The sequence below is a fragment of the Castanea sativa genome, chromosome 6 (assembly GCF_040712315.1).
Source record: "Castanea sativa cultivar Marrone di Chiusa Pesio chromosome 6, ASM4071231v1".
Classification (NCBI taxonomy): domain Eukaryota; kingdom Viridiplantae; phylum Streptophyta; class Magnoliopsida; order Fagales; family Fagaceae; genus Castanea; species Castanea sativa.
This window is the reverse complement of record NC_134018.1, coordinates 29982431-29994792: the sequence shown is the minus strand read 5'-3', so window position 1 is coordinate 29994792 and position 12362 is coordinate 29982431. Positions and strand designations below refer to the sequence as shown.

General features: G+C 34.3%; 1 protein-coding gene and 1 non-coding gene across 2 annotated transcripts; one reads left to right on the top strand and one right to left on the bottom strand.

Annotated features, from left to right (window-relative positions):
* Positions 1–2158: 2158 nt before the first annotated feature.
* Positions 2159–6823, top strand: LOC142639285 (protein disulfide isomerase-like 2-3). Its single transcript, XM_075813480.1, has 9 exons — positions 2159–2435; positions 3315–3473; positions 3660–3773; positions 4570–4727; positions 4891–4990; positions 5671–5847; positions 5935–6080; positions 6299–6445; positions 6522–6823. The coding sequence occupies exons 1-9, from the start codon at positions 2310–2312 to the stop codon at positions 6694–6696; spliced, it is 1302 nt and encodes a 433-aa protein (XP_075669595.1). The 5' UTR covers positions 2159–2309; the 3' UTR covers positions 6697–6823.
* Positions 6824–11496: 4673 nt separating this feature from the next.
* On the bottom strand, positions 11497–11605 carry LOC142641873 (small nucleolar RNA R71). Its single transcript, XR_012845546.1, has one exon. It is a non-coding gene; the product is annotated as a small nucleolar RNA R71 (small nucleolar RNA).
* Positions 11606–12362: the final 757 nt, after the last annotated feature.

The following is a 12362-nucleotide window of genomic DNA, read 5'->3' as shown; positions in this document are numbered from 1 at the left end:
TATATATATATATTTATAAAACCTAATGTTATGAATTTCGTTTCATTTCAGCGAAAATGGCTGGAATGTTGTTTCGGATAATATCAGGACATTTAAACCATTCTAGTCAATTCTAGGTAATTTCAGTTGAAATTCAAATTGCACCCAATATGAAGCGTAGAGTTCTTTTAGAGTGAGAGTAGAATTTTGGAATAGAGAGAAGGAGGTGAAAGGGAATTTTGACAAAATGAAACTATGAATGAGATCTAGTATTCTTTTGCAGCCGACAATTCCACTGTTGCTAAAATCTTACCATTTACTTTTGTTTGGAGCAGATCTAATCTAATTTGGGGAAGACTAAAAGGTAGCAAAGGCCATAGGGTAACAAAAGGGTTAGTGAAGGAAACAATGGTTGGTTTTGATATTTTGTTTGGGAAAAGGTGAATGACATGAGACATAAGGGTTTTGGAGACTTTTTTTCTCTCTTTTTAAATCAAATAAATCTCTCAAGTCTCATCTTATGGATATGAGTAGGGGTGTCTAAACAAATTCGTGACTTGACCCACTTGCCCAACTTGTTCGATCTGACTCGATGATGGTCAACAGCGGGTCTCTGCCCTAGAACCCGAAAACGGCAGGTCAATTAGCAGGTCTGAGCCTAAGAAACCAATTTTCAATTGACTCGACTGTTTACATACCGGAAAGTTGTCATTCTCCAACAATAATAGTGGTTTGTCGGTGTTTTTCTGTCTAATATGTCAAGATCCAGCCTGATTTTGAAGATATCAAGTAAGATCTCATTTGGCCTAATCTTGTCAAGATCCAGCTAGATCTTGCAAAATCCGACAGCTTTCGGCAAAATTTCTCATAACCCGAATCCGATTGGGGACCAATCGGTACTCAATGAAAATCTGACCACCCAAACCAACTTTTTTTCCGGTTAGCGGTGGGTCTCAGTATGGGAAACCTGAAGTGATCGGGTTAGTTTCAAGTTGGGTACAAACTCGACCCGAGCTAACCCATGGACAATCTTATTATTATTATTATTATTATTATTATTATTATTATTATTATTTTTGTTCGAAGCTTTAAATAGAATTTCTAAAGTATTCCTGTGTATAATAAGTTCTTATTGTTTTAAAAATTATATATTAGTATTGAAATTTTTGTAAAAATTGTTATATATATATTTTTATATATTATTACTAAAAGAAGTATCACTTACCTAAAAATTATAAAAAAGAAAGTATACAATTACCCAATATATATATTATGCAACAGTAATTTCGAAACAATATATTGTTATCAACCAATAGCTAAATATTTTGTTTTAGTAATCAAATCAAAATGATGTTCAACTTTGATAAAAGGTTTTGACTTTAAAAAATACTGTGTTCTCAATATTTTTATAACACATTTTAAGTAGTAGATTGTTACTACTAGGCAAAAATGTGTTTTTAATTGTAGATTTAAATTAGAACTAATAATAACTTCTACCTATGATTTGTTGTGAAAATATTGTGAACTTAGCATATATGTCAAGGTTTTAAAAACCGTATCGAATTAGTCGGTCTAACTGGTTCAACTGGGAACTAAGCACCAATCCAATTTAGGAAAAAAAAAATTCCCAAAACCAGTCAAAACAGACAAAAAATTAAGTTGAACTGGGAACTGAAGACAAAACTGGTTTTCGTTCCAACTTGGTTTTTAAAACCATGATGTATGTACTCCTTTCCTACTTAGAAATTTGTTTTCAATTGTGAATTTAACTAATAACAATTTCTATCTATAATTTGTTATGAAAATATTGTGAATTTAGCATGTATGTCATGGTTTTAAAAACCGGATCGAACTAGTCAGCCTAACTGGTTTAATTGAGAACTAAGCACCAATCCAATTTAGAAAAATCCCAAAACCAATCAAAACAAACCGAAAATTAAGTTAAACTGGAAACCGAAGACAAAACTGGTTTTGGTTCCAATTTGGTTTTTAAAACCATGATATATGTACTCCTCTCCTACTTAGAAATTCTGATAAATAAATTACGGATTAGCAACAAAAAAAAAAAAATTGCTCACTTGAAGACGTGGCATGATATAAGGATTTTGACAGACCTCACCCAATCACAGCACCTAAAATATGACATATTAATGAGGAGCTGAGGTGTAAGTCGCTGATTGGTGAACACACGTAGCTCGACCCAGCAGAAAAACCAGAGTGAGGTTTCCTTCTTCTCTCCCCTCTTCGATTTGGGGTCCCTTATTAGTGTCTGTCTGTAATTCACTGATTCAAAGCAGAGAGAGAGAGAGAGAGAGAGAGAGAGAACGAGAATGAGAAAGAATAGCAGAGCCGTGGTCGTATCTGTGTTTATTTTCATCGCATTCAATCTCTGTGAAGCACTGTACGGACCCTCTTCTCCAGTTCTTCAGTTGAACCCCTCCAACTTCAAGTCCAAGGTTTTTCCTTTTTCTTTTTTCTTATTTATTTAAAATACTATTTTTCTTTGTAAAATTTCTTCACATTTCGTGAACATGTGAAAACGGCATCGTTTCTGCTGAAAGATCACTTCCCGAAAATCCTAGCTCGGGAAAAAATATATATATGTTGGAATATGTCGAAGTAATTCTTAATTCGTATTTGCTTGTCATAATTTTCGATCTGATTTTACAGTTTCATAGTGCAGATATTATTATTATTGTTGTTGATGTTGTTGTTTTCATTGTTGTTCCACTTTTTTTTTTTTTGTCTAAAAGAATTACTTTTTGGGTGATGAGATTTTGGTTTACTATAGCTGGATTTGGAAATAGTGATTAGTGTTGGGAGTGGAATGGATAAACAATTTCTTTTGAGGAAAAATATGATTTGGTAGTTTGTGGATTCCATCTCCATGTGAGGAGTCATGTGTACCCTTAATTGTATATTATGTTAAATGGGTTTGTCTGGAAATGGATCATGTAATGTTCGTTCATGTCTTCCATGTTGTTTACTACATAAATTCTTCTCTTTGGGGCGTTTCCTGAATGCATGTGGCGGACCTTGACTAATCTGATCCATTTCCAAACGCTTTGTTGTTGGTGGTGGCGGGTCTCTATAATTTTTTTTATTAAATAGTTTTCTCACTATCATCTTTTTGACAATCTAAACGTATGGTATGAAGTCAATATTATTTTTTTTACATGAATGGTATAAAACATAATGATTTTTCTTTTTTTGGGGGTGCTTCCATTTGAATTTTGAAAAACACCTCAATTCTGTAAGCAAGCTCTGGAAGACTAAAAAGAGTTTGAATCACATCCAATTATGATTTTCTAAGCAATATCTTGGGAACATGACAGGTTCTGAACTCCAATGGAGTGGTACTGGTCGAGTTCTTTGCGCCATGGTGTGGTCACTGTAAGGCTCTAACACCTACATGGGAGAAGGTAGCTACTGTCTTGAAAGGTGTTGCCACTGTGGCAGCGCTCGATGCCGATGCACACCAGTCCTTAGCTCAGGTTTGGAATTCTTTTCTTGACAATAATCTTTTCATGTTTCATCAAAATTTAAAGATGAGAAGGGTCACATGTTTTTTTCACAAGATATTAGTGCTTGATCTGAAGTAATTGTGACCTATAACATTCTATCGCTCACTCAAAATTAACCAGAGTCTCTGTTTGGGTATGCATGTGATTGCTCTGTAGGAATATGGGATCAAAGGATTTCCTACCATAAAGGTGTTTGCACCTGGGAAGCCTCCAGTAGATTATCAAGGAGCTAGAGATGTCAAACCCATTGCAGAATTTGCACTTAAACAGGTTTGTTGTGATTTTCAGCCCTTTCTTTAAATCTATTAAGAGATTTTATAGACTTTCCTAACTTCCTTCCTCCTTTCGTGTAAAATCCTTTGGATAAATGTGTAGCAATTTGATGTTATTAGTAAATGATGTAAGGGTTAAATCGGCTATGTGTGTACTAGAATTGGAAACTGGACTGAAATATAATATGACATGGCTTGTTTTGAGTCTAAAGAAGACAATGTTTAGCACATTTATGAAGTTACAAACAGTGGCTAAAATTAGTGGGCTGCATGCTAATATGCTGCTGCACTGATTCTACCTAAGTTTGGTTGGTTTTAGTGACCACGAAATGTTACATCTCACATTAGATGTGCCCTTTAATTTTGCTGATTTGGGCCTGATGTCTTCTTCTAGAGGGTCAAGCAGGTAGTTCACATGATAGACTACTTTAGCTGTTATCTCCCTCAAAAGAAGTACTTCATTCACTGTTCTTTTTTCTTTTAACATAAGAGAGGGAGGGGGGGGGGGGGGGGTGTGGAACCTGCTGACAAAAGACTCACACTTCAGTTTTACGTTTGAAGGTATGGGTATTTGGTTGTTCAAAATGAAATTTCTCAGTACTGAGTGGAGATATCTTTTGTCTGTGTGTATATGTATGTATGTATGTATATATGTATATTTCTTTTTCTTCTTTTTTTTAATTGTACATTTATTTAGTTTTTCACTTGTTTATGAGATAGAGCTTGTAGTCTTGTACTTAGAGTTTCTGCAACTTGCATTATGTGTTATATTCTAAGTGTGTTCTCTTTTACAGGTAAAGGCACTTCTTAAGGAACGATTAGATGGAAAAACAACCGGAGGGTCAAATGGAAAATCTGAACCTAGTGCTTCAGTAGAACTGAATTCCAGCAATTTTGATGAACTGGTGCTTAAAAGTAAAGAACTTTGGATTGTGGAGTTCTTTGCACCATGGTAAGTGGTTTTGTCAGGCTATCTTTTTGAGTCAATTTAGATTTATGGTCTAGCACATTGTCAGCATAAATTAAATGTAATATAGTGGGCCTGGCCATACCTAAATTACTTTCAGATTTGTAGTTTTTGGTGATGATTCTTGTCCAATTTTCTTCTTTAAAAGGTGTGGACACTGTAAAAAATTGGCTCCTGAGTGGAAGAAGGCTGCTGGTAACTTAAAGGGGAAGGTGAAGCTGGGTCATGTTGACTGTGATGCGGAAAAGGTAAAACATTGGTCTGGAATGAGAAATAATGTACAGTTTTTAAATTCATTTATTAACATATTCCTCAAGGTGTGGAGATGTTCTTTACTAGTCTGATTTTTTTTTTTCTTGGCATAGGCTTAGGGCCCGTTTGGAGGGAGGGAGGGAGGGAGGGAGGGAGGGTGGAGGGGAGTAGAGTAGAGCTGGCTGAAAATAGGCTAATTTTGGACCAATTTTACTCTACTCACTCTCTCTCCCCCTCGATCTAAACAGACCATTAGTTTTAGGTTAAAAGGTAAAGGTTGTTACTAGTAGTGTAGATATTGTGCCACAAAGGTCTACTCTTCCACCTAATTGGTTAATATAATATGCATTTCAAAGTAAATATCTCATCTACTTCATTTGTACTTATAGTTCTGATGTTTAATTCATATGGACTGCAGCAAATCACAATGTTTTCTTCTCCACTTATCTTTGTTTATAGTTCTATTTAGTGTTCTTTTTAATGTGAGTGAAACACATTGTTTATGCACAGTTAATTCATTTTTTAGAGGTCTGCAAGTACTCTTTTTTTTTAATGATTGTTTTCACATAGCACACTGATACTTCAAAGCCTTGGATGGGAGATTCATGAAGTATATGTATTGGATTCATCATTTTGTTTCTTAAATCATATGGTTCTAATAGGTTGGCTTTACCAGTCTCTAATGAGCAGGTTCAATGTTCAAGGATTTCCAACGATCTTAGTATTTGGTGCTGACAAAGATAGCCCAATCCCCTATGAGGGTGCAAGAAGTGCCTCAGCAATTGAATCATTTGCTTTAGAGCAGCTGGAAACAAATATTGCACCTCCTGAAGTGACTGAGCTGACAGGCCCGGTAAGCCCCTTGCTTTACTTCCAAAACTTCTAATATGGAACCATAATCAAGGGGAGTGTATTAATTTTATTCAAGTTCTCCATATAGGATACCATGGAAGAGAAATGTGGGTCAGTGGCCATCTGTTTTGTATCTTTCCTCCCTGACATTCTGGATTCCAAGGCAGAAGGGAGGAACAAGTACATCCAGCAGTTATTATCAGTTGCAGAGAAGTTCAAAAGGAATTCATACAGGTATCTTGGAGTTCTTACCATTCTGATTTACTCTTTTTTTTACTGAAATGTCATTTTTTATTCTATTCCTCTCTGAGTTAGGTTCTTAAGATTTCTGCTGGCAATCCAATTTTATATATGCGTCAACTACTTCATTGAATTCAAATTATTCTGAGAAACTTCTTTGGCTTAATGGTTGAAGATATCATACTGAAATTAAATTGTCCTGTATCTTACAGCTATGTCTGGGCAGCAGCTGGTAAGCAGCCAGATCTTGAGAAGCGTGTAGGTGTTGGTGGGTATGGGTATCCTGCTTTGGTAGCATTGAATGTGAAGAAAGGTGCATTTGCGCCGCTTAAGAGCGCATTTGAGCTTGACCATATTATGTAAGTTCTGTTGTGGTTTACCTCAAATACTAATATAGATATGGACAGGAGGATGAATTAGTGTTTGGTTTCGCAGAGAATTTGTGAGGGAAGCTGGGCTTGGAGGAAAGGGCAATTTGCCTCTGGATGGCACTCCCGAGATTGTGAAGACAGAACCATGGGATGGTAAAGATGGGGAGATCATTGAAGAGGATGAATTCTCCCTTGAAGAACTCATGGGGGAAGATGCTGCAAGCAAGGATGAGTTATGATCACCTTGAGGCAGAATATTAGAAAACGAGAATGAGATTTCAGTCTAAGAACGATTTTGATGTAACAAACAATGTTTTTGTGCCATGAGACATTTTATAGTTACTATTAAATGACTTATTTCCCATAGTGAACGTGCTCTACTTCCTGATGACTTATTATGAGGAATGTTCTCCAATTCTTCCCTTGCCTTTTTTTTGGTAGTCCAGAGGTTTGAAGTACGATCACCATCTAAAGGTTGGGTGAGGTTTGGGTCCAGTGTCTAGTTGCACTGGACCAGTTGAGATTATAACACGCGTTCATTTTTTAACACGTGTCACCATCTTAACGGATTCAGTGCACTATATGCATTGGACCTAAGCCTCACTCCTAACGATTTATTATCAAGGAGCATCATGTAATGGAGAAAAAGAAAATACTAAAAATATTAAATTGATTAATAAGTTGATTTCTATAATATCTTATAAACTTATCTTATAAAGGTTTTTTTTTTAATTCTCATTTCCATATTTTTCAAATGTATTTTACATTTTTTTTGAAATGAATGAAATATGCATGAATAAAAATTAGATCTTATCAACCCAAGTGGGTTGGGAACTTGGTTTTAAAGTGCTTGTCCCAGTTTCGACTAGGTGTGCTCCTCAGTTTGAATCCGGGTACTTACACTTTGAAAATGCTCCCTGGGTCAGCGATTTACTCTACTAAGGCTCATCCATCGCAAACAGTGATTAGTCTGTAGTTGAAAGTTTTGAGGATACACAGTGGGAAACTAAAAAAAAAAAAAAAAAATTAGATCTTATCATATTGCATGCAAGTTCTTCAAACACAACGTGTCTACTTATTTGGCAAAAAGCAATAGTTCTTTTGTCTATTTGGCAAATTTTGCAGGTTACCCCTAGGAAATATTGTTTTTAGTTTCACTCCTTCCTATGTATCCATAGCAATATATCAAGCAGCATGGTAGTTTCAGGAATTTTTCTCATGGTGTTTTTTAAGAAGCATAAATTACACAATCTAATAAAAAGAGAAATTCATATATTGACAATAGCAAAAAAAAAAAAAAAAAAAAACACGAAAATACATAAAGTTTACAATTTCCTTCTATGTATTTTCATATTTTGAAATCATTGTATGATAGTCTCATTATTAATACTACAAGTTACATCTCTTTCAATGTACACAACCAAGCAATCATTCATCCACTGATCTCTCATTCGATTGCGCAGTTCATTCTTTATATATTTCATTGTTGAAAAACTTCATTCTACTGTAGCAATAGTGACAGGAAGAGTCAAAACTAATTTCACAAACAAATAGACTAATGGAGAAGTATCATGCTTCCCTGTCTTCACTAACTTTTCAGCAAGTTCACCAACTCCTTGAAGCTCTAAAAACAAGTCATTGCTACACATATAAAAAATGTAATTTTGAAGTTAAGAGCCAAGTGCTAAGATATCTGTCACAAAAAAAATCAGATGGATAGAACTTTGCTAGACATATCAATTTTTCCTAATCAAAAGCCACCAATGAATTACTTGGATTCAAGCAAGCCATACAAAGTAGTAAATCGGTATTCACCTTTGAAAAATGGTTGTTAAGCTTTTGAAGTTGCAAATCTATGACTGTGTAGAATAGTTCAACATGATAGTGATGTAAATTTGTATTTTGTTAGGTGCGTTGAGGCCTCCCACTAACTACAAACATTTCATCCATGTTCAAGATAGGAATATCATGTGTGATACAAAATGAAGACACTTCAGTCAATAAAGATATTCATTCATCATCTCTCATCACTTGCAATTGTTACTTAGATACTTTAACAAGATCCATAGCATTTACTATATCTTGAATTTTTTTTTTTTTTGCAATATTATTGACAACTCATTTGTGATCCCTAAAATGTTTTTCATCAAGTGTAGAGCAAAGACAAATCCAAAAGATGGAATTGACCTCATAATAGATCGAGCTTCAAATTTTTGGTCGGAGAGGCCATCTTCTTCAATAATCTCAAGTACATCAACAACAGCAGAGAACATCAAAATCAAGTTGAGAATAGTCCCATAATATGATCCTCAACATGTATCACCAGGACTTTTAAGATTTATCTCTTGATTCAAACCTTGCCCACTTCTACGTATATCATTCTATAATTCTTCTTTAATTTTGGCAAATTGTGCATCTCAAAAAGCATCTCGTCTCTTACAAGAGCCTCCAACAATAGTTACTAAATTACTAACCACATAAAAAATTTAGCAATGTTAATGCGATTTTTAGCAACAGCAACAAGAGTCAATTGAAGTTGATGAGTAAAACAATGGACATAAAATGCTAACTTATTCTCTTTCAAAATTAAAGTTTTGAGACCATTGATATCACCTTGCTTATTAGAGCATTCTTAACAAAGGTTGTAAATGCTATAAATGCTATTTTTTTAGCATCTAAACCCATAAAATGTGCTCTATCAAACATGCTGTATTGTAAAAATTTTGCAATCTTGCTACAATTCGCTCTCAAAAATAAGAGCGCACTGTAGCTCAAATCTTATAAAAAATTAATTTTTTATTACTTCTCTCATCTCTCTCTCTCACTGTACTCTTCCTTCTTTTTCTCTACCGGTGTCACTCTTCTCTCATTTCTTCTTTCCTTTTCTCTCACTGGTCTCACTTTTTTTTTCTCTATTCTTCTTTCTTTCTCTTTTCTTCATTGATGTGCATTGATAATAGCTTAATTTTGCATATTTATATCAGCTAAATTTTGCATATTTATATCATTGTTAGAAAGCATTATCATACTTATTTTGAGGTAATTCATGCATTTTATATTTGGTTTTGGAATAATGGTGAATAATCAATTTTGTGCTTAATTGAATCTTCTTGCGTGAATTTATCTTTTGTGAGAGAATGAAATTAAATAAGTGGATTTGTGCAAAGAAGAAAGCTAATGAATTTTACTTTTACAAGGGCCATGATGAAGTTAAAGAAGACCAACCCAATTAAACTTAAGTCCAATTGGAGCAGGGAATCAAAGGAAATTTGCATCAAATCCAAGTTCAATTCGGATTAGGATTCCAGCCTGCACATCAGTTAGTATTTTTGGCATAACTTTTGGATCAGATGTCCAATCAAAATGATTCAAGTTGGGCTGGAAATTTAACTTAAAGAGCTACAACTTTGTAGTTTACGAAAAGTCTGAATTCTGATGTTAAATGGGCAAAAATTATCGGTTAAGTGAAGCTTAAAAATCTGGAATTTTCCCCAAACGGGAATTCAACTTGTAATAGGATTATTTGACCTATTTAAAGGCTCTTTAGGGCAAAATACAAGGGAGGCCAGTGCTAGGGCTGGGGGCTGAACATAGAGAGTGCAGCTACTTCTTTGGTTTTCTTCCATGACAGTTAGTTTTATTTTATTTGTCTAGTTTTATTTTATTTGTCTAGTTTAATGTTTAGTATTTTATTCTTGTATTTTATTTTAATTACTATGAGTAGCTAAATTTATAATTAGGGTTGAGGGTGAAACCTTGTTAAGGATTATTAGTAATATTTATGTGATTTGATTTTTCCCACAATAGTTGTTCTTTAATGATTTAAATTGTTCTTGCTTCATATCAATTGACTAAGATGAGATTCTAGATATGAGTTCAATCATGTTTTTCTCATGATTTAGGATTTGTCTTAATTAATTGAATGCTTGGTTTATTAATTCTTGATTATAAAATTGGATATCGTTTATGATTTATCTGTCAATGGATACAATTTATGATTTAATTTTTAGAATTGGATATATCTTGTGATTTGTTTGGCTATGGATACAATTGAGGATTTGATTTTATACTTAAGAAGCGAAGAAGAACATGCTTTTGATTTTTAAAATAAGGATTTTAATGAGAATATTTTCCATGATAGCAAGATTGATTTCTAGATTATCATGTAGTAGTTGAGAAAAATTAAGGATCATAAATATATGCTGATATGACTTACAAGGCAGATTCCAAAATCTTAATTCCTTTCCCTTGATTGTTTACATCTTTTTATTGCTTTATATCTTTTGCTTAGTTTCACTATTTGCTTAGTTTATTTAATTTCAAAACAGCCAATTTTTATTAAACTAGATTATTTAAGATTTGATTAATTTTCTTACGTTCATTCAAGTCCCTGTGGGTTCGACCTCGTTCTTGTCAAACTATACTTCGGTACGGTTCGTACACTTGCGAGTATTTTAAAATTTCACAAGTTTTTGGCACCGTTGCCGGGGACTTGGTTAGGAAAATAAATTTGGTCTTAATTGAATTTTTTCTTCTACTAGTTGTAGTTAATTTTTTTTTTAAAACAAAAAAAAAAAAATTATTTCTTTGTGCATGGTGTATGAGAACTTGGATATGTGATAAAGATAATTGTCTTGTTAGTTTTGATTATTCATCCACAATGGGAGAAACAGGAGATGATTCAAAAACTCTTAGGGAGTTGTTCTCACCCATAACCACCAACCCTCCATCTTGCATAGTATTGCCTGCAACCACTGCTGCACATTTTGAGTTAAAGCCACAGATAATCCATCTTCTTCCTACTTTTCATGGATTGGATAGAGAAGATCCTTATATGCATGTGAAGGATTTTCTTGAGATTTGTGCTACTTGTAAGTTCCAGAATTTCATTGATGAGTCTGTTCACTTGCGTTTATTCCCTTTTTCCTTGAAGGATAAGGCAAAAGCATGGCTTAATTCTTTGTCACCTGGATCTATCACTTCATGGGAACTATTGGTCATAAAATTCCTCTCTAAATTTTTTCCAATGGCCAAGACCAATGCTTTGAGGAGAGAAATTGCAGATTTTTATCAAGATGAACAAGAGAAATTTTATGAGAGTTGGGAGAGATTTAAGGACTTGATCTTAAAGTGTCCCCATCATGGTTTTGAAACATGGAGACTAGTACAATATTTTTATAATGGTTTGACTCAAGCAAATCGTAACATGATTGAGTCCATGAATGGTGGTGGATTTTTGAGTCTTGTAGATGATGAGGCATACAAATTTCTTGAGAATTGTTATGAAAGTTCACAGCAATGGGATTTTTCCAACCGTAAAGAGAGATCTACCCCTGCAATTAAGAAAGGAGGATTGTATGAAGTCAGTGAAGATTTAGACATAAAAACTAGGTTGGACAATCTCACTCGTAAGGTTGAGGCTTTAGCTTTAGGTAGAGGGATGAATTTTGTCAATCAAGTTCAAAGTGAAACATGTTCTATTTGTGCAAGTCCTATGCATACAACACAAATGTGTCCTTCCATAGCTGGGTACCCTGATTTTTATACTGAACAAGCAAATTCACTGAATAATTATAGAAAACCATTTGCTAGTCCATTTTCAGAGACATACAATCCAAATTGGAGGAACCATCCTAATTTCTCATGGAGGCAAAATCAGCCTCCCACAAATGTAGGTGGACAACAAGTGCATCAACAAAGTCAATTTTGTCCACCTACTCAAGCATATCCTCCCATTCCTCAATCACCTCCTCAGTTTGTAGCACTACCAAGACAACAATCATCATTGGAGGAGTCTCTCAAAACTTTTATGCAATCAACTGGTCAAGCCATTCAAGAGATGAAAAGTTCCACCCATTTGAATACTCAAGCTATTTCAAAGTTGGAAAATCAAGTTGGCCAGTTA

What these genes read in the sequence shown, in the direction of transcription:
- LOC142639285 (XM_075813480.1), top strand. Translation starts at nt 2,310, where the DNA reads ATGAGAAAGAATAGCAGAGCCGTGGTCGTATCTGTGTTTATTTTCATC. An exon ending in CCTCCAACTTCAAGTCCAAG is followed by an intron (nt 2,436 to 3,314) that starts GTTTTTCCTTTT and finishes GGAACATGACAG; the next exon opens with GTTCTGAACTCCAATGGAGT. An exon ending in TTTGAGCTTGACCATATTAT is followed by an intron (nt 6,446 to 6,521) that starts GTAAGTTCTGTT and finishes TTGGTTTCGCAG; the next exon opens with AGAATTTGTGAGGGAAGCTG.